The 22,379-nt window shown below is 37.6% G+C and overlaps 3 protein-coding genes and 1 pseudogene across 3 annotated transcripts; all 4 read right to left on the minus strand.

Moving 5' to 3' along the window:
- Positions 1 to 2,161: 2,161 nt before the first annotated feature.
- On the minus strand, positions 2,162 to 3,109 carry LOC118774155 (olfactory receptor 1496-like). Its single transcript, XM_036523312.1, has one exon. The coding sequence runs from the start codon at positions 3,107 to 3,109 to the stop codon at positions 2,162 to 2,164; it is 948 nt and encodes a 315-aa protein (XP_036379205.1).
- A 5,795-nt stretch (positions 3,110 to 8,904) lies between these two features.
- LOC118774156 (olfactory receptor 1G1-like) lies at positions 8,905 to 9,867 on the minus strand. Its single transcript, XM_036523313.1, has one exon. It carries the CDS (start codon positions 9,865 to 9,867, stop codon positions 8,905 to 8,907), a length of 963 nt encoding a protein of 320 aa, XP_036379206.1.
- A 5,814-nt stretch (positions 9,868 to 15,681) lies between these two features.
- On the minus strand, positions 15,682 to 16,575 carry LOC118774158 (annotated as a pseudogene).
- Positions 16,576 to 19,897: 3,322 nt separating this feature from the next.
- LOC118774159 (olfactory receptor 52J3-like) lies at positions 19,898 to 20,824 on the minus strand. The gene has a single exon (XM_036523314.1). It carries the CDS (start codon positions 20,822 to 20,824, stop codon positions 19,898 to 19,900), a length of 927 nt encoding a protein of 308 aa, XP_036379207.1.
- Positions 20,825 to 22,379: the final 1,555 nt, after the last annotated feature.

Genomic DNA, 22,379 nt, shown 5'->3' on the forward strand with positions numbered 1-22,379 from the left:
TCAGAAAGATGGTGCAGTCAAAAAGCGACAAATTATTGGATTGATTCAACCGAACATTGTCCACTCAGCTGGCCCTGCTCACTTTTCATCACCTGTGAGACTAGGACTTTCACCTACCCCTGGTGCTGCTGTCAGACTGGATAGCAGTGTAAGAGTTGATGGGCTGAACATCAGTGGCTGTTATGATATGCTGTGAACTCATCTGCCTGTCCCCCATATCCTGAGCTACCCTGGCAACCTGGGCTGGAGTACATGCACCAGTTGCAGGGCCTCACGAAATGTGTACACCAAATGGCAGTGTGGATTGCATTTTATATGAGCTAGGGAGCATGTTTACCTCTGGTGGCATGTTTTTGCTGCAGTTTGCTGCAGATCCACCACTGTTTACAGCCCCCCAAGAGTCTCTAAGTGGAATAATGACCCTAATAGTACAGCCCACTTTGAGGGCGGTACCCCAAGTTAGGGGCAGTGGCTCCTGTGGTTTATGTGTGCCTCATAACTCAACAGGTTTTCTGGGGAAGAAGTTACACTGGATTTTGGGCAATGGTGAATTCCCATTTATGCTATGCTCAGAGCACAGGGGGCAGCAGGTAGAGCAGTGGGTGGATTTCATGCTGGGTGCCCTAGAAGGTTGGGAAACGGGGTGTCTTGTGTCTGCTGTAAGGGTCTGGGTGGATTTCTAAAATGGAAACAGAAACAGCCTTGAAAGAGTCCTGGGGCATGGAGTAGTGCGTCCCTGTTGGCATCAAAACTTAAAAATGTTGAAAGTAGAGACTCTAATTATGTTGAATTTCATGTGTTACCACTATGAGTGTCATCCATGTATTTTTCTGTAGTGCACATGCTCTTACAGCAGCTTCAGATATAATGATGTACATGCTTGATAGTTGATATGAAAAGAATAAGCCAAGAATACAGCATTTGTAAGAGGGCTGAGGTTGTTTGGAACAAGGAAATGTGCTACTACAACTGGTCTACAACCGATAATAAGGAAAACATATTTAAAATGTACTCTGCTTATAATAATCACATCCACCTGGGACAATGTGAATATTATGAAATTATTTGGCATTTAAAAGCAGAATTTCAAATGAATGGATTACATGGTGGTTTGTATGTTTTTGTCTCATTTAAATCAGAAATGTCTTTGTCTATCTCCACAGACATGGAAAAACATATTTGAATATACAATATTATTAAACAATCCTTTATACATTTAAAATCAATGATGTGACTCATAAATAATTTTGCAAGTTGTTCTGTTGAGAGACAAATTAATTCATGTAAATGTGGAAAGCAAGCAAGTCACTAGTGCCATGTAAGCTACAATGCCATGCTGTAGCCACAGTCCTTACGTAAATTCTTTCAGACATGAAATGATAATTATGCTCTTTTATTTACTGTCTCTGAGGCAATTGGCTCTAGTTAGCTGCTATGCCATGGCACATTTACTATGTGTTCTCAAACTTACAAAGTACTTGTAAGTGTGAGACATGCACTGCCTCAATCAGAGGTGTCTAACTGGTCTGCATTACTTTTTTATTCCCCTTTGTTCTTCATGATGCTGCCCCCACCTTTCAGAGGCTACAGAATGTAGCAGCTGGAATGCCCAACCACATCTCTTTGGTTTGTCATCAGAGGTGTCCTGTAAGATTCAAGAAACCAGCAGTTTTCACAGACAGAAACTGCCTTTCTTTTTCCTGCCACATTGACTGGTATCCGGGCACTTAAACAGCAACGCTTTTATTTTGAAGATTTTAATGCATTAATAACAGTGTATACAAGATTTACTGAATTCAAGACCTTGATGGATTTTTTGCTAAGTATGTGACATCACAGTCACCTAAGTATCATATTGCATACTGTGAGGGAGTTCAAAATTATCCCTGCCGCTTGACATCTGGCAAGTAGTGTATAAGGATTATGAACATCTGATGCCAGTCATCCCCTAGAGTGCTTCAATACAGGGCCAAGAAATGGAGCAGATGAAGGTGCAGGTGAAAACAAAGCAAAACACTCAGCAATAGAAAAAAGATCTGACAGTGGTATATGTTTTTCATTGTTAACATTGGATTTACAGTAAACAGATACAAATCACAGCAAAATGTAACACTCCAGACAAGTGCATCATCTGTAAACAGGTGCATGAATCAGTGTGCTGTTACATCTTTTTTACATTATAAAGGGGGTCTATCACTTTGACTTTCACAGCTCTCAGGACTCTTTTGCGAACCTCAGTTAATTTTAATCCATAAATTAAAGGATTAAAAAGAGGTGGGATTATCAAAAATTCTAAGGCGAAAAAATTGCGTAGACTTTGTGGGAAATCCCTTGATCCATAACGAGCATACATTGAATCAAAAATTAAAGCAGTTATTAAACTGATTAAAGACAACAAATGAGGCACACAGGTATGCATGAATTTGGTTTTGCTTTCAGTGGATTTGATACTTGCAGTGATCAGTCTACTATAAGAACAAATAATAAAAATGACAAGAGAAACATACACAATAATTACAAAATATCCATAAATATTGTTAGCGATTGTGGATTCACAGGATAGCCTCACCATGGATAAGTTATCACAATAGAGTTTGTCAATGTGGGATCCACATAATGACAGCCGTTTTGTCAACAGAAGTGCTACAGCTCCAGAGCAAGCAGGTAAAAGCCAGGAAAACAGGAGTAATTTTACAACAGTTTTGTTTGTCATAACAGAGTGGTAGTCCAAGGGTCTGCAGATTGCCACATACCTGTCATATGCCATCACTGTTAATGTTGTAATGTCACAAACAGCAGAGGTGTAAATAACAAAAAATTGCAAGAAGCACCCATTGTATGAGATCACGTGGGTGTCAGAGATTAAATCATACATGAATTTAGGGTAGAAACCAGCTGTTCCAAACAGTCCATTAATACACAGATTACACAGGAAGATGTACATGGGCTCATGGAGGGCTTTCTCCAGCAGGATTGTCACTATCAAAGTCACATTCAGTAAAATTATGATTAGATACACAACAAGAGAGAGAGCAAAATATGTGTGTTTGACTGACATTGATTCCTTCAGTTCTGAGAGAAAGAATGTAAAATGGGATATATTGTCCATAAATAGTCTTCTTTCTTTCAACAGCAAATAGAATTAAAAATGAGCACTTTAAAAACAATATTTGAAATGGTATATTGGTCAATTGTGTTCAAATCATGAAGAGTAAATATTGACCAACATATTTTCCACAAGGTGTACAATTCCTTTTCTTTTGTTTTAATTGATCGATTGAACTTGCTTGATTTTAGTTTAGCTTTCTGTTGTCAACAGAGTCTATTCTTCAAGAAAAGCTCTTATCTGATCCTGAGGCACTGACTGGTCAAGCTGTCAAAGGATCCTCTCCACACTGATGAATGTTACTCCAGGTTCTACTGGAAGCTGTGAGAAAGGCTGCCCTGTATGCCAAATGTGACACACTACATCTCAGGATTTATGCTCTGCCTTTTTATACTTTCTTCAGTCCAATATCCCTTTAAGACCCAGGACCCTCCAGACACAACTTAATGATTGTGCATCTGAAAAAAAAATGGGGCATTTCTTTAAGGCAAATAATAATATTGTTCTGATTCAAGTATCACGCAAGCGTGTCATGTTCCCCATGTTTTACATGGTAGTAGGGTAATTCATTTTTAATTAATAACATGGTGTTAATTAATAATAATTAGCAATAATAATAAACACCATCATAATCAAACATCTGCTAGGAGAGACATATTGAAATTAAATAAGTATTTCAGGAATAAAATGAGAAAATACAAATGATGCACATCACACAGTTGCAAAAAACAATGAATCATATAATTGTTTTGTTTTGCTAAAGTTGTACTGTGAATGTGGACAACATTCATATGGTAGACTACACATATTTTTTTTTGGCTATGGTGGAATCTTATTGGTGATGGAAGATGCAATTTATTTTTTCCATGTAGTCCACAGCTGGCATGTATGAAGGAGGATGGTTTGTGTGGTTATTTGTTACATTATTACTCTTTTGTATTCACAAACACAGAGAGAAAAAGAATGCAATAGATAATGAAATATGTGGTTTCAATGGGAACAACAAGGGATAGTACCAGAATCTACAAAATGAACTGGAGGTGAGAGCTTTTCACATCCATTTAGCTGGAATGATCATCAGTGCTACAATGTAAAAATTTATATATATTACAGTGGTATTATATAGATATAGATAAAAAGTAGTATTACAGTAGTATAACTGTGTTACCTAATTAACTGTGTTACCTTGCCAATGTTTTGGCTCTGTTACTCGCACCCTCCTCTTGTACGCATATGAGTCCCACCAAGATCATCCCCAATGTTGTTAGGACTTACTTCAAAGACCTGCAATGTTGGATTATTGCAGAATGCACCATCTCACCGTTGGCCTTCTCCATGGCTACAGAAGTAATAATCACAGTGTCAAAGTGACTAAGAGAAGTCCGGGCTGCAATTGCCTCCTTTCTGAGGGTATATGGATGACATGATCACTCTGACCAGAACCAGGACATGCACAGAGTGTGTTCTAGAAAGGCACAGATTAAAATCAAACCATGCAAATCCACAAGCATCTCCCCTGTCAAAGGAAAGCTGGCAGATCAAAGCTTCTTGTCAAATAATTAGTTAACCGGAGACTTCAGTCGGGATCAAGCTTTATTGCATGATATCATGGAGAGAAGTACAGAGCGCTGCAGCTCTCTAACTCGAGCATATACAAGGTCAAATATATATTTTGTCCTAGAGTTAAAAAAATAAAAAGACTGTGTGTAAAGTACTCATGACAGGATACATTTGTTGGAAACATTCTCACAAAAGAAGACTAACTAGATGCCCAATATCACAAGGTAACAGTGCCCCATACATAAGCTATAAATATAGCGCACACGGTGTCATCCTTGACGGCAAAGTTGATTGATATTTTACTGTTAAGTCACGTATGCCTAAAACAACAGAAGGCTAGCCTGTATCAGACTAAGTATGATGAAAGGGTCTACAGGAATTTCTTCCACAATTCTACACTGACGAAGAATCCATACTAACAGTTTCTGAGAAACCAGTAAAAAGCCTGGCATGATGGAATGAAGCAAGCATCAAAGACAAGGAACAAGTTCAACAGCTTTTAAGCAGGACACCATCAGAGGACTTGAGAACATTGACAAGACTTTACTGCCTTGCAAGGTGAAGTCCTTGTGTCTTAAATTTGGTTTGCCACCCCTCTGCTTGGGCCACTAGCCACCTATGAAATCTCCATCACAAAGATCAACAAGAGGGAGAAGGAGACCAGCTCATTTGTGAGGAAATGACTTGGACTGGCACAATATCTCGCACCATAAGCCTCGGTGTGAAAGCTGTCCTTGAGCTACCTGTGTCTAGACTCATGGATGAATTCAAAATCACCAAAACCAGGCTATAAATGATGTTGACAGCCTCCCAGGATTTGGCAATGAGAAACGCAGCCCCCATCTTGTCAACAGGGAGAATGGACCCCAGGAGAGGCAGTTCGACATGCCAAATCAAGCCTCTGGCAGCATTGTTGGGCAGGTACAGCAGGGAAGAGGTGGTCTTGGTCTGGGAAAAAAGTAGGTCTACATGGCATGAAGAAACACCATCCCACAAACAAGAGCTGGCTGCTGAAGACATGTATCAGCAGGAAGAGGGAGCAAAATGTACTGGGCTGTCTCTCGAGCAAAAGAGGAGCAGTGGATGAGGTGGAAGGGTGTTAAAAGGAGGAGGATCAGCTGGAAGGAGCTGTGGGAGATGAAAAAATAACTAGCTGCATCATCAGAGCTACCTGTGATGTCTTGCCCCAAAGTCTCCAAGTACTTTGCTACAATCCTGGAAATCAGGCAAACTGGAATCAACTCCCTTCCTCCCTCAAAACCCAACCTCTAACAGGCAATAGTTGAAATCACCAAAATTTAATTTCTCCAAGACAGAAAATAAATATGACCACTCGATCCTATCGAATGCTTTTTATGCGTCAAGTGATATTACTACCGCTGGTTGTTTGTATAGAGTCGAGCAGTCAATTATATTTAATAGCCTCCAAATGGTATCTGAAGTGTATCGTGCCTTTGCAAAGGCGGACTGATGAGGATTACAAAGATGGGGTAATAAATCTTCTGATCTATGAGCAATTAATTTTGATATTATCTTGAAATCGACTGGGAATAATGAAATTGGACGGAATGAAGTACATTCTGTGACATCTTTGTCCTTATGTAACAGTGATATTACAGCTGTCTTCATTGATTCAGGAAGGATTCAATTCTGAAAGAAGTCTGTAAGCATGGGCATAAAATGGGGCTCAATTTGAGGCCAAAAGGCCTTCTAAAATTCTACAGAATATCCGTCCAAACCCAGAGTTTTTCTGGAAGGCAGTGACATAATTGCTTGCAACACCTCCTCCGAAGTGAATGGAGAGTTCATCTGTTCCTTATCTTCAGAAATTGAAGGCAGAGATACCTTCTCAAAGAACATGCGGATATCTAATTTGGAGGGGTTTTGTGATGTATATAGCTGTGTATAAAAGTCAAGGAATGAAGACTTTAGTGATTGTATATTGTATTTCAATTGACCTGTTGTGTTGCGTATACATATTCTACGATCAGCATATTCTTTTCTAGGATGATATTCGAAGAGCCTGCTAGGCTTATTACCATATTCGTGATAGTGCTGCCTGGTGAAAAACAAAAGTTTTTTGATATCTTCATCTTGAATCAGATTAAGACTAGTGCTAACAGCATTTAGTTTCCTCAAATTTTCATCTGTGGCTGATTGTTTATGAGATTGCTCCAGATTGATAAAGTCCTTTTTAAGTTGTTCAGTTTGTTTGGTAGCAGTTTTAGCTGCGTCCCATATTACTGCGGGAGTAACAGGGGAGGCTGCATTGTCCTGTCTATGTTGTTCCAGCCATAGTCTGATGTTGTTGCAGGCTTCAGTGTTTGTAAGAAGTAAAGAGTTAAATCTCCACTACGTGGTTTGGTGTGTTGGTTGAGGAAGGGAGAGTTGAAGGTAAACTGGTGAATGGTCTGATATAAGAATAGGTCATATACTACAAGAGATTACAGAGATTAATGATGACATATGGTGCATACCACCCTGGACTGTGGAAATTTTGTATCAATGATTCCAGTGTGGCTGGAGACCCTTTGTGAGCCACGAATGCAATCCTACAGCACACATGCAGCCAGTGGCCATTTTGCACACTATGAGTCAAACAGTGCCCTATGGCAGAGTGAGTGCTCATTTATGGGTAGGTGCTACTTTGCTGATATCATCCAAGCAGCTCACAGATGTGTGAGGAGCCACAGGGTGTTTTGAGAGTTGTGAGCCAACCTACCCTCCTATCCCTGTCCTTTGCAGGAAAAAGCCAATTCGCTCTACTGCTGTGGGCTCCCAGTCATTGAACTGAGGCCAGGCCTTAGGGATCAGCTTGCATCAGGGCGAGTACCTTAACTACCAAGCTACTCAAGAGCCCCCTCAGCTAATTCCACATCAACGTAAACTTGGGAAACACAATTTTTACTGCATGAAAATGAGGGCTCTATTCCATTTTACCTGAGGACTCCTATGTAAGCCATGAGTGCTAATATTATGATCTAAGTGAGTAATATATGGTTAATTCTGTAGCTGCAAAAAGTGTTTTCAGTCATTATTTATAGAAATGTGAACATCCATTAGATGTTATACAGGGGACCTTCCCGATTCATTGTTCAAGTTTTTAAGTCTCGCAGTACCCTTCTCATGACCTGCTTTTTAGTGTCTGCAGCATTTGATTTGTGTTCCATATTTTGCCTAGTATTGATCCCTGTAGTTGCATTAAATGAATATTTATTGTTGGCTAACATTGCTGGAGTTTTTTTTTTAAACTGCAATAAAATTGCACCCATCATCAAAACACATAAATGTTGAAAACAGACTCCGGTTGTAATGACTTTCATGCACTGTACGGTGCCTAGCAGGTCACCCATGTATGTTTCTCTGTGGTTTGAAATGCAGTGACATTCATGTATGTTATTCAATGTGAGAAGTGGGAATGACAAATACAGTACTTTTAGAGGAATGAGGTTTTCACACTTGTCTCATTCACACCTAACTGGGACAATTTTAATATTATTTCTTAACTGATTCTTAAAAGTGGAATTTACACATAAATATCTACTCATATTAATAATTTTCCAAGTTGCTCTCGATAAGAATGTCTCCCAGACTAATTTGTGTAGCCACAAACATAGAAGACAGCTGTGGAAATTGCTAATGCCATGTACATATGTACAGTATATCGTAGCTAGAGAGCCAACATTTTCAGCTGAATTTCTTTGGTTGTGGTGAAAGAGATTTTCTGAAACTGTCTTTCTTTCTCTTGGCTTGTTGACTGATATCCAGGCACTGAATTACACAGCAAAGCTTTCATTTTGTTAAAATATGCAATATGCTTACTGTGACAGTAATTAAGTTTGTATACAGGATTTGCTGAATACAAGTCGATGATACCTTTTTCCCTTTTATGTGTCACTGCCTCATTAATGTGACACCACACTCACCTAAGTATCATATTGCATGTTGTGAGTGAACTCAAAATTATCCCTGCCACTTGATATCTGGCAAGCAGTGTATAAGGACCGTGAACATCTCATTCCGATCACACCCTAGGGTGCCTCAAAATGAAGCCAAGAATTACTGATGGTGAAGGTACAGATAAAAACGCATCACACCCATTAAAATAACAAAGCTGACCACCAGGATATGTTTTAAAAGTTTTTCTGTTTATGCATTGGATAATGTTAACAAGTTCTCTTTACAATAAGCACAGATACAAACACGATAACATTTAAAACATCAGACAAGTACATGAATCAGTGTGCTACTACCTCTTTTTTTACATTATACAGTGGGTTTGTCACTTTAACTTTCACAGCTCTCAGGAGTCTTTTGCGAACCTCAGTCAGTTTTAATCCATAAATTAAGGGGTTAAAAATAGGTGGGATTATCAGAAATTCTAAGGCCAAAAAATTTCGTAGACTTTGTGGGACATCCCTCATTCCATAACGAACGTAAGTTGTATCAAAAAGTAAAGCAACTGCAAAATTACATAAAGACAGCAAGTGTGGCACACAGGTGTGCATAAATTTAGTTTTGCTTTCTGTGGACTTCATGCATGTAGTGATCAGTTTACTATAAGAACAAATAATAAAAATCACAAGAGAAACATACACAACAATTACAAAAAATCCATAAATATTATTAATAACTGCAGGTTCACAAGATAGCAGCACCATGGACACGTTGTCACAATAGAGCTTGTCAATGTGGGAACCACATAATGACAATTGGTTTGTTAATAGAAGTGCTGTAGATGCAGAACAAGCAGGTAAAAGCCAGGAAAACAGAAGTAATTTCATGAGAGTGTTGTTTGTCATGACAGAGTGATAGTCTAAGGGTCTGCAGATTGCCACATACCTGTCATAAGCCATCACTGTTAATAATGTAATGTCACACACAGCAGAGGTGTAAATAACAAAAAATTGCAAGAAGCACCCACTGTATGAGATCACATGCGTGTCAGAGATTAAATCATACATGAATTTGGGGTAGAAACCAGCTGTTCCAAACAGTCCATTAATACACAGATTACACAGGAATATGTACATGGGCTCATGGAGGGATTTCTCCAGCAGGATTGTCACTATCAAAGTCACATTAAATACAATTATTAGAAGATATACAGCAAGAGAGAGAGTAAAATATGTGTGTTTGACTGACATTGATTCCTTAATTTCTGAGAGAAAGAATGTCGTAAAATGGGATATATTGTCCATAAATGGTCTTCTTTGTTTCAACAAAAAATTGACTTACAAATGTGCATTTTAAAAACAATATTTGAAATGGTATATTGGTCAATGGTGTTCAAGTCATGAAGAGTAAATATTTACTAACATATTTTCCACATGGGGTAAAATTCCTTTTCTTCTGTTTTAATTTCTTGATTGAACTTGCTTGATTTTAGTTTAGCTTTCTGTTGTCAACAGAGTCTATTCTTCAAAGAAAGCTCTTATCTGATCCTGAGGCACTGACTGGTCAAGCTGTCAAAGGATCCTCTCCACACTGATGAATGTTACTCCAGGTTCTACTGGAAGCTGTGAGAAAGGCTGTCCTGTATGCCAAATGTGACACACTACATCTCAGAATTTATGCTCTGCCTTTTTATACTTTCTTCAGTCCAATATCCCTTTAAGACCCAGGTCCTTCTGGACACAACTTAATGATTGTGCATCTGAAAAAATAGAGCATTTCTTTAAGCAAACATGGGCTCATGGAGGGATTTCTCCAGCAGGATTGTCACTATCAAAGTCACATTAAATACAATTATTAGAAGATATACAGCAAGAGAGAGAGTAAAATATGTGTGTTTGACTGACATTGATTCCTTAATTTCTGAGAGAAAGAATGTCGTAAAATTGGATATATTGTCCATAAATGGTCTTCTTTGTTTCAACAAAAAATTGACTTACAAATGTGCATTTTAAAAACAATATTTGAAATGGTATATTGGTCAATGGTGTTCAAGTCATGAAGAGTAAATATTTACTAACATATTTTCCACATGGGGTAAAATTCCTTTTCTTCTGTTTTAATTTCTTGATTGAACTTGCTTGATTTTAGTTTAGCTTTCTGTTGTCAACAGAGTCTATTCTTCAAGGAAAGCTCTTATCTGATCCTGAGGCACTGACTGGTCAAGCTGTCAAAGGATCCTCTCCACACTGATGAATGTTACTCCAGGTTCTACTGGAAGCTGTGAGAAAGGCTGTCCTATATGCCAAATGTGACACACTAGATCTCAGAATTTATGCTCTGCCTTTTTATACTTTCTTCAGTCCAATATCCCTTTAAGACCCAGGTCCTTCTGGACACAACTTAATGATTGCGCATCTGAAAAAATAGAGCATTTCTTTAAGCAAAATAATGATATTGTTTTGATTCAAGTAGCACGGAAGGGGGTTGTGAGAATACAGAATTATAATTATTAATTATGTTACCTGAAAGAAAAGGAAACATGGCTGAGTGTGTGAACTTTTAATACTGTTTCATACATAGATACATTCATACAGTTTTGTTTCTGGTTCTTATTTTTTTATTTTCTGGTTTCTGGTTCTTTCTGGTTTTAATTCCTACCAGTTATGTGCTTGTAAGGAAATCAATATAATAGTAAAGAGAATATTTTTTAATCTAGCTTGCTAGCTAACTAACATTATTCATCAGGTAATTTGTATAATTAACATTTTAGATTGATGTCAGGCCCCTAAAAGGAAAGAAGTGGAGAACACATTGTGAGGGACATCATCTAGCAGCGCCAGCCCTAGGGCCTAACAGGGTCCCATATAGGCTCTGTAAAAATGTACTCAATATCTTATGATTCCTATGGAAGAAATTTAAGGTGTCGTGGGAAAAACAGTTCATAATAAAGGCCTGGGTTAGAACTGGGAGAATGCTGATATCGAACAAAAAAGACTCTTCAGAAATCAGACAGTCCCATCAAACTGAACAGCCTCCTGAATGCTGAAGATGAGATCTTCTTCAGTGTCACAGTGTAAGTGGAAATTTCTGGAAAATTTGTTGATACATCAGTAAAGAAGGCAGGTATTCCAGGCTTCTTAGGATATTTAGAGCATACAAGCATGATCTGGTATCATTACATTACAGACATTATTGCCATTTCGCAGATGCTGTTATCCAGAGCGACTCACATAGATTACAATTTTATCCATTTATACAGCTGGATATTTACTAAGGCAATTCCTTCAATGTATCTCAACATTGCCCTTCACCATGGATATGGAAGTAATAATATCAGCATCAATGTGACTATGAGAAGAGCATCTGAAGTCTGGCACCTGCCTCCTATCAGAGTGTACATGGATGACATGATCACTCTGATCACAACCACGGCATGCACTGAGTGCTTGCTTGAAAGGCACAAATTAAAACCAAACCAGGCAAACCCTTTGATGCTGATTTTGAACCTGCAGCTTGTGTTCTCATCTTTTCCCTCATCCTGATGAGGAACTTCTTCTCTCCCTAGGTCATTAGGCCTCCATCTCCTTCATTCTTCATGCCGAAATAATCATCACAAATTTCTATTTATTATTTTAACAAAGCAGCACCCAAAAACAGGCTGTAGAATTTACACACACAATGCGTATGTGTACAATTTTCAGTTGAATGTTCAGTAGACTTGGTTTTCTGTCAGCTGCTTCCATGCAATGTTGCTCCTCCTGCTGCTAGACTCATTTTTTATATATATTTACTGTATCTAATCTATTTCATAAGAAAAGTAATCTGGATGATTTGCATAGCCATCCACTGCACAATTTCAAGTTTTTTCTCGAATGCATATTTCTCTGTCTCTTTTTCATGTTGAAACAAAGTAGACCATTTACGGACAATATGTCTCATTTTATTGTATTCACTCTATTGGAACTAAACCTTTCTTTCAAATCCATAGTCATTAATAACATCCACAGATTCACCGTTATCTATGTAAACTTTTCTCTTGTAATTAGGGACCAAGTACCCATTTTCAACTCAACTTGTGAAAGTCAAACTGACTGGCCCCTGTTGCAGTGTAAAACAGTACAGTAAAACATTTAAAACATCCCAGTGGTCCTTTCTTTTGTGTTTTGATGGTACTTGTGATTTGTTTTCATTGACTGTACACCTTCCCATGCTCCATTTTGTTGGTCCCATCTGGGAGCACTGTGGCGTCAGATGTTTGCGGCTGTTAGACACCTTCTGCCAGATGGCAAGTTGAAGAGATAATTCAGGGCTCAGTTACAACATATGACAAGCATGAGACTCAGGTGAATGCAATGACACATTATGACAGAGACAGCCGTTGCGAACATGAATATATTTCTGAACTCTCAGTATCCCACCTTCCTATATTCTGTATAACCAAGTACATAAAGTATTTTGAGGAAAAATGTTATGATGAAAACAGATGCCTTTTTGAATCTCTTGATAAGCCTCTTAGGGATTCATTTGAGAAGTTTGGCATTCCAAGGATAAGGATGTTTTATTGTCATTCCAGGACATGTTGTACATGACTGGGAACGAAATGAAGTACTCAGGTCCCGGTTCGGAGTAGTAATAATAACAATAAATTTAGGAAAAGCAATAAAAAAGAGGAAGCACACAATAACACACCATTAAAGATTAAATACGTAAATAAATATATAAATATGAGTTCAAGTGAGCAGAGTAGTAGTCATAGCAGCAGAATTGTTCAATGAGAGCAGCAGTTTTCTGTGAAATTCCAGTCTTAAAGTTCAAAGTGCAAGGTTTATCAGTCTAAAATTCTAAAATTGCAGCAATGCCCTGGTATGGGGTAATAATGTCCAGATGTGGAGTGATGGTAGTAATAATAATAGCAGCAAAAAAGAAAAATTGTTCAGTAAGTTTGTCAGTCTCACGGCGTCTGGGAAGAAGCTATTCTTCATCCTGGTGGTTCTGGCCTTGATGCTGCGTAGCCTCCTGCCTGAAGGGAGGCGGGCAAACAGTCTGTTAGCCGGGTGGGTAGAGTCCCTCATGCTGCATGATTCCAGTGTCATGATAAACAAAGGAGACAACAAACTAATGCCAACTAATGATGTCGAATGCATTTTAATGATGAGTTTTTTTTTGTTTTTTTTTTTTTAAATAAATGTATTTCATGTTTATGTTACATTAGATAATATCTTTTTGGTGGTTAAAGATAGACCTCCATTTCCTGATGGCTGACAGCCAAATTTCCTTATAAAATGCTTCATATCTACTTTGATGTCCAGGGTACCCCTGAAAGCAGACATCAGATCTGTTTCAGAACAAAAAGGCCAGCTTCATGATGAGCAGGGTTTGTGCTTGTGTGAGGTAATTGTTTTGACAATGATGACATATGGTGCATACCACCCTGGACTGTGGAAATTTTGTATCAATGATTCCAGTGTGGCTGGAGACCCTTTGTGAGCCACGAATGCAATCCTACAGCACACATGCAGCCAGTGGCCATTTTGCACACTATGAGTCAAACAGTGCCCTATGGCAGAGTGAGTGCTCATTTATGGGTAGGTGCTACTTTGCTGATATCATCCAAGCAGCTCACAGATGTGTGAGGAGCCACAGGGTGTTTTGAGAGTTGTGAGCCAACCTACCCTCCTATCCCTGTCCTTTGCAGGAAAAAGCCAATTCGCTCTACTGCTGTGGGCTCCCAGTCATTGAACTGAGGCCAGGCCTTAGGGATCAGCTTGCATCAGGGCGAGTACCTTAACTACCAAGCTACTCAAGAGCCCCCTCAGCTAATTCCACATCAACGTAGGGCAATGAAGGGGCAATGATCTGAACTGCAGCCTGATCATGGATAGCAAGTAGACAGGGGGCCAAAAAGAATGGTGGGTGGAGACAGGAGAGAGATGTACATAACAATGAGGGGGCACACTTGCACCAATGTCTGAACAAGACAGAAGCTGGACGAATCTGTCAGGAAATAGATATTTCAAAAGATACAACTAAAATTTAATTAATATATTAGTATTAATATATTATTATTAATATAATAATATAATAATTATTAATATATTATTGTCAATCTTGTTGGCTAACTTTGCTAGAGATTTTTTTAAACTAAAAACCAAATTGCATTATCAAAACAGGAAAATGTTGAAAATAGAGTCTCTAGTTTTAAGAAATATGTACTTTCACTTGTACACTGCCATGTATTCGACTTATGTATGTTTCTGTAGGATGAATGCTCTCATACCAGATATTTTTTGACATGCAATGACATTCATGTTTGATAGCCAAATGTCAGCCATAAACATAGTACTAAAGAAAAGAGGTTGTTGTGAACAAGGAAATACAATGGTCTAAAACTATTATTAATAATAATATATTTAAACACATTCTACCTATTAATAATCACATCTGCCTGGAAAAAAAATGTAATATTATATGGTTATTGTATTGGATTATTCTTAAAAGCAGAATATCAAGGGAACGGATTCCATTGAGGTTTATGTTTCAATGTTTTTCTTTGACTTAATTCATAAATGTCTTTAACAAAAAAAATTGTATGTTTTAACATACAATTTTTAAAAAATCTTTTTCAAATAAAACTGCTTTGAAAAATGTGACTCATTAAGAAAACTGTTGCTTTGGTCAATATTGTGCACCAAATGAATTCATATACAGTATATATATGTAAATATAGAACGACACTTATTGATACCTTATTGCTCTTTATATGTCACTGTCTCATTTTTGTGTGGAATCACACTCACCTAGGCTAGGTGTCATATTGCATGTTGTGAGTGAGTTCAAAATCATCCTTGACACTTGATATCTTGCAAGAAGTGCATAAGGACCATGAACATCTGATGCCAGTCATCCCCCAGAGTGCTTCAAAATGGGGCCAAAAATTAGCAATGGTACAAATGACAACAAATCACATCCATTAAAATAAAAAAAGAGTCGACTACCTGGATATATTTTAAAGGTTTTTCTGTCCATTTCTTGTGTTGTGTTGACAAATTCTATTTACATTAAACACACATACAGAGTAATATTTAAAACACCAGACAAGTGCATGAATCAGTGTGCTATTACCTCTTTTTTACATTATAAAGGGGGTTTGTCACTTTAACTTTCATAGCTCTCAGGAGTCTTTTGCGAACCTCAGTCAGTTTTAATTCATAAATTAGGGGGTTAAAAATAGGGTGGTATTATTAGAAATTCTAAAGACATGAAATTGCGTAGACTTTGTGGGAAATCCTTTGATCCATATCGAACATACATTACATCAAATAATAAAGCAATTGTGAAATTAATTAAGGACAGCAAGTGTGGCAGACAGGTATGCATAAATTTGATTTTGCTTTCTGTAGATTTAATAAATGCATTAATCAATTTACTATAAGAACCAATAATAAGAATTACAAGAGAAATATACACAACAATGATAACATATCCATAAATATTATTAATGACAGCAGGTTCACAAGACAGCTTCACCATGGACAAGTTGTCACAATAGAGTTTGTCAATGTGGGATCCACATAATGACAACTGGTTTGTCAACAGAAGTCCTATAGCTGTAGAGACAGCAGGTAAAAGCCAGGAAAACAGCAGTAAATTTACTACAGTTTTGTCTGTCATAACAGAGTGATAGTCTAAGGGTCTGCATATTGCCACATACCTGTCATAAGACATCACTGATAATGTAGCTCACACAGGGCTGACGTGTAGATGACAAAGAATTGCAAGAAGCACCCATTGTAAAATATAAAGTGAGAATGAGAGATTAAATCATACATGAATTTGGGGTAGAAACCAGTTGTTCCAACTAGTGCATTAATACACAGATTACACAGGAAGATGTACATGGGCTCATGAAGAGTCTTCTCCAGCAGGATTGTCACTATCAAAATCACATTCAAAACAATTACTAGAAGATATACAGAAAAAGAGAGAGCACAATATGTATGTTTGACTGACATTGATTCTTTCAGTTCCAACAAACTAAATGTTGTAAAATGAGGTAAATTGTCCATAAACGGTCTTCTTTGTTTCAACAGCATATGAAGACTGCAATAATATTCATTAATTAGAATACCTGAAATTGCTCAGTGATTGATTGTATGAAATCACGAATAGTAAATATTTACTGACATATTTTCCGCAAGGTGTATAATTCCTTTTCTCCAGTGCTTTTAATTAAGGTTTAATTAAGGTCTTCTTACATTTAATATATAAACTATGAATAAGGTTAAGAACGCAATTCTTCTCTGCTATGAGGCCTAATTTTTAGGTTTTAGCAAAATTCTTTTGCACTACAAGGCCTAAATTGGTTTGTTTTTTGATCAGCTTTCTATTTGTCCATGGAGTATGTCTGTCAAAGACAGACAGTTGGAGTTTGGAGCACTGATTCTTTGAGTTGTCAAAAGATCCTCTCCACACTGATGAACTCCAGACTCTGTAGGTAGCTGTGAGGAAGACTGTCCTGCATGCTAAATGTGACACACTACATCTGAGGATTTATGCCCGGCTTTTATACTTTCTTCAGTTAATTATCCGAATATCCCTCAACCTCTAGATACAACTTAACTACCGTGCACCTAAAAAAACATTGTGGAGCATTTCCTTAAGACGAAAATGATACTGTTTTGATTCAAGTAGCATGCAAGCATGAAATCTTCCCCATGTTTTATATGCTAGTACAGTAATTGATTTTTAATGGATCATACTGATACACATACACAACATCATCATAATGAAACATGTAGTAGCCACAGAAACATGAAATTGAAATAATCATTACAGTGATAAAATGACAATTATTTCAATGACAAAATACTCACAGGTACAATGACCCATGCATACTCATACTGTAGGTCTTGACCACTACGCTGCTACAGAATGGTATCTGGTGGTCCCGTTGCATTGCGGTGCAAAATCACTGTCCAGAACTTTCTCTGCCATTGTCCCCCAATGGTGGAATGATCTTCCACACTTCATCCATTCTGCCGAGTCCTTCTCTGTCTTCAAGAAACATCTCTTCCACTCTCACCTGAGCATGTGAAACAATACCACCTAAAGAAATTTGTCTTGTCTCAAAACTGTTTTCCTATTTAAAAAAAAATTAATTAATGGTTTAATGCACTTGTTATCTCTACCAGCTAGCTTGTACCTTGTCTGGCCAACCATTGAAACCTGGTCATGCAGCGCCTCTAATAGTGTTGACTCCTTGTAGTTTTTGCTTGTGTTGTACTCTGCCTCACCTGTAAGTGGCTTTGGATAGAAACATCTGCCAAATGAATAAATGTAAATGTACAACAAAATGCTGCAGGTCACACTGTGGCAAAAATCAGTGATTTGTGTAAATGTTTTGATGTGACAGTTATACTGTATGTCTGTTTTCAGGTGTACCCTGGACATCAAAGTAGATATGAAGCATTTTATAAGCTCCTTTTCTTGTCAGAAATTTGGTTGTCAGCCATATATAACATGGCTACATGTCATACATGTAATATTATATGTTACACAAGCAAAAAATTACACCTTCCCAGGCTCCATTTTGTTGGTCCCGTCTGGGAGCACTGTGGCGTCAGATGTTTGTGGCCGTTAGACACCTTCTGCCAGATGGCAAGTTGAAGAGATAATTCAGGGCTCCAGGCATGAGGCAGTATTACATTATTTGACGGTGAGTGGCCCGTGGGAGGGCAGGTATTTCAGACAGCAGTTGAAATATTTCAGATTTACGGTGGCAACATCACATGGAAACATCCATCTTTTGTGAACTTGGAAACAGACAGAATAAAGCCCCTTCCTCTGTTAGGCAAAGGAGCAGAAGTGTTCCTTCCCATCAGGACCGTGATAAATGCGATGAGGACTGGTGAAAACAATATTTTACTACAGTTGGATGTTTCCAGTGAAAGTGTAAAGCGGCAAAATTGTGTCCTCCTCAAGGGTAGCAAGTGGATGGGGGTGGGGGGGGGGGGGGGGGGGCAGTGAGAATGGTGGATAGAGATATGAGTGAAACATTTATTGAACATTTAATGAAAAGCATGCTTGCAATAATGGCCAAATAACATTACAGCATTGCATTTTTACAGACTTGTTGGCTAACATTGCTGGAGTTTTTTTTAAACTGCAATAAAATTGCACCCATCATCAAAACACATAAATGTTGAAAACAGGCAACAGTTGTAATGAATTTCATGCACTGTGCGGTTCCTAGCAGGTCACCCATGTATGTTTCTCTGTGGTTTGAAATGCAGTGACATTCATGTATGTTATTCAATGTGAGAAGTGGGAATGACAAATACAGTGCTTTTAGAAGAATGAGGTTTTCACACTCAGTCACATCCTGCTTGGACAATTTTAATATTGTCTCTTGATTTTCCAAAGTGGAATTTACTCATAAAGTAATAAAAGTAAAATAAGTTGCTGTGGATAAGAAAGTCTGTCAGATTAATTCATGTAACCATAAATTTAGAAGACAACTGTGGAACTTGCTAATGCCATGTAAGGTACAATGCCATGCTATGTCCTTCAGTAAATTCTGTCAGTTTTACTCTTTTTAATTTAGTGTCTCTAGGAATGTTTGTTCTATTTAGCTACTATGCCAAGGCACATTTACTGTTTGATCTCAAACAGAGTACTGATAAAAATAAGACATGTGCTGCCACAGTCAGAGGTGTCTAACTGGTCTGTATTATTTCTCTCTCTCCTTTGTTCTTCACAATGCTGCCCACCATTGCAGGGATATAGTGTATGGCAGCTAGAAAGCCAAAATGTTCCACTGAATCTCTTGGTTTGTCATCAGAAATCTAGTGTAAGATACACGAAAGTGGTGAAAGAGATTTTCAGAAACTGTCTTACTTTTTCTTGGCTTCTTGACTGACAACCAGGCACTGAATTATACAAAAAAGCTTTTATTTTGTCAGAATATGAAATATGCTTGCAGCTACAATAATTAAGTCTGCTGAATTCAAATCCTTGAAACCCGGTGTTTTTGCTCACATTCAGTTTAGTATGACATTGCTGCTTGACATCTGGGAGGCAGTGTATAAGGACCATGAATATCTGATGCCGATCACACCCTAGAGTGCCTCAAAATGAAGCAAAGAATTAGTGATAGTAAAAACAAATCACTCATCAATACAAAAAAGTGGCCGACCACCTCTATATGTTTTAAAGATTTTTACGTCCATTAATTGGGTTATGTTAACAAGTTCTATTTACAGTAAACAGTTACAACACACAGTAAGATTTAAGACTCCAGACAACTGCATGTAACACTGTGCTATTACTTCTTTTTTACAGCAGGGGGTCTGTCACTGTGACTTTCACAGCTCTCAGGAGTCTTTTGCGAACCTCAGTCAGTTTTAATCCATAAATTAAGGGGTTAAAAATAGGTGGGATTATCAGAAATTCTAAGGCCAAAAAATTGCGTAGACTCTGTGGGAAATCCCTCGATCCATAGCGAACATACATTGTATCAAAAAGTAAAGCAACAGCAAAGTTAAATAAAGACAGCAAATGTGGCACACAGGTATGCATAAATTTAGTTTTGCTTTCTGTGGATTTCATACATGCAGTAATCAATTTACTATAAGAGTAAAAAATAAGAATTACAAGAGAAGCATACACAACAATTACAAAAAATCCATAAATATTATTAATGATAGCAGATTCACAAGACAGCTTCACCATGGACAAGTTGTCACAATAGAGCTTGTCAATGTGGGATCCACATAAAGGCAATCTGTTTGTTAGCAGAAGTCCTGCAGATGTAGAACAAGCAGGTAAAAGCCAGGAAAACAGAATCAATTTCATGAGAGTGTTGTTTGTCATGACAGAGTGATAGTCTAAGGGTCTGCAGATTGCCACATACCTGTCACAAGCCATCACTGTTAATGTTGTAATGTCACACAGAGCAGAGGTGTAAATAACAAAAACTTGTAAGAAGCACTCACTGTATGAGACCACATGGGTATCAGAGATTAAATCATACATGAATTTAGGGTAGAACCCAGCTGTTCCAAACAGTCCATTAATACACAGATTACACAGGAATATGTACATGGGCTCATGGAGAGTTTTCTCCATTAGGATTGTCACTACCAAAGTCACATTAAATACAATTATTACAAGATATACAGAAAGAGAAAGAGCAAAATATGTATATTTGATTGACATTGATTCCTTCATTTCTAAGAGAGTGAACTGGGATTTATTGTCCATGAGTGTTCTTTGTTTCAGCAGCAGAGACTGAAAAAATGTGCATTCTAAAAACAAATATTTGTAATGGATGGCACGGTGGTTGATTGTATTCAAGCCATGAAGAATCAACATTTATTTGTATAATTTCCACAAGGTGTAGACTTCCTTTTCTTCTGTGCTTTTAATTAAGATTATCTTCTGCTATTTAATTAGAAGAAGCTTACGAGTGAAATTATTTTGCTTTATAAGGCCTAAATTGATTTGTTTCTTGATTATCAATGAAGCGTATCTGCCAAGGACAGCTGTAATTTGGATGTTGGAGCAATGATTCTTTGAGTTGTCAAAAGATCCTCTCTTCACTGATGAATGTTATTCGAGACTCTGTTGGTAGCTGAGGAAGACTGTCCTGCATGCCAAATGTGACAGACTATCTGAAGAGGTACGATCTCAGTTTTTATACTTTCTTCAGTTAATTATCTGAATATCCCTCAGGACTCAGGGCCCTCCAGACACAACTTAACTACTGTGCACATAAAAAAAATTGTGGCGTATTTCTTTAAGCTCAAAATGATATCGTATTTATTGAAGCGGCATGCAAGCATGAAACGTTCCCCATGTTTTACATTCTAGTAGGGTAATTAATTTTTAAAGAATCATACTGACATACATACACAACATCATCATAACAAAACTTGCAGTAGCTACAGAAATATATGACAATGAAGTAATTATTACAGTGAGAAAATGACATTATTTCAATGATAAACTACTCACAGGTACAACAGAATGCTGCAGGCAAAAATCAATGATTTTTGTAAATGTTTATTTTTGATTATATGATTATTTTTGAATTCAGTTATAAAGAAATCATAAGTGTGATGAGAGATGTCATTTTTTATTTCAAGTAGTCCCCAGCTTTTCCTGTGATTCAGAGCAGTAGAAAAGCCTTTAAAAGAGGCCTCTGCAACAGAGTTACAGTATTTACCTTGTTTTCTGATTACAGAAAATTAGTAATTTGACGATTATACATTTGGTGGAGAAATTATGGCATCTACAAATGGTATGATTTTGTTCACCAGGAAGTTATTGAACCTTTTGTGTCATAAGATTTTTACAGAATTTATATAAGTGATAACAGTCTGTGGCAGGAGCGGAAGTGTCGACTACGCCACCTAGGGGAATTTCACCCCAAGAAAATTAAGAAGTTTACCCACTTTGTGCCCAAAAAGATCATCCAGGTTTGAAAAACACTTAAAAGACCAGAGATTTCACAAATAATGTATAAAATTTTATTAACGATTCTATTTAACAACACAGAGGCAACCCCAACAGTTTATTAACAACTATATTTAAAATCACAGACAGGAAACCAACAGTTGATAAAGCGGTACATTGGTAACAGCTTAAGCAGATACAGACAACATTAACATACAAACAGAACACCGCAACCAGTTAGCTGCACGCAAAGTATTGCACAGTGCCCTGTAGGCCCAGTACCCTACTAATGAAAGCAGAGGAAGCCAGGAGCAGGGCTGGGGCTTATCGCGGCAGAAGGGACTAGCTGAAGGGGAAGGGT

This window comes from Megalops cyprinoides, chromosome 3, assembly GCF_013368585.1.
Source record: "Megalops cyprinoides isolate fMegCyp1 chromosome 3, fMegCyp1.pri, whole genome shotgun sequence".
Lineage (NCBI taxonomy): Eukaryota > Metazoa > Chordata > Actinopteri > Elopiformes > Megalopidae > Megalops > Megalops cyprinoides.

What these genes read in the sequence shown, in the direction of transcription:
- LOC118774156 (XM_036523313.1), bottom strand. Translation starts at nt 9,867, where the DNA reads ATGGACAATATATCCCATTTTACGACATTCTTTCTCTCAGAAATTAAG.
- LOC118774155 (XM_036523312.1), bottom strand. Translation starts at nt 3,109, where the DNA reads ATGGACAATATATCCCATTTTACATTCTTTCTCTCAGAACTGAAGGAA.
- LOC118774159 (XM_036523314.1), bottom strand. Translation starts at nt 20,824, where the DNA reads ATGGACAATAAATCCCAGTTCACTCTCTTAGAAATGAAGGAATCAATG.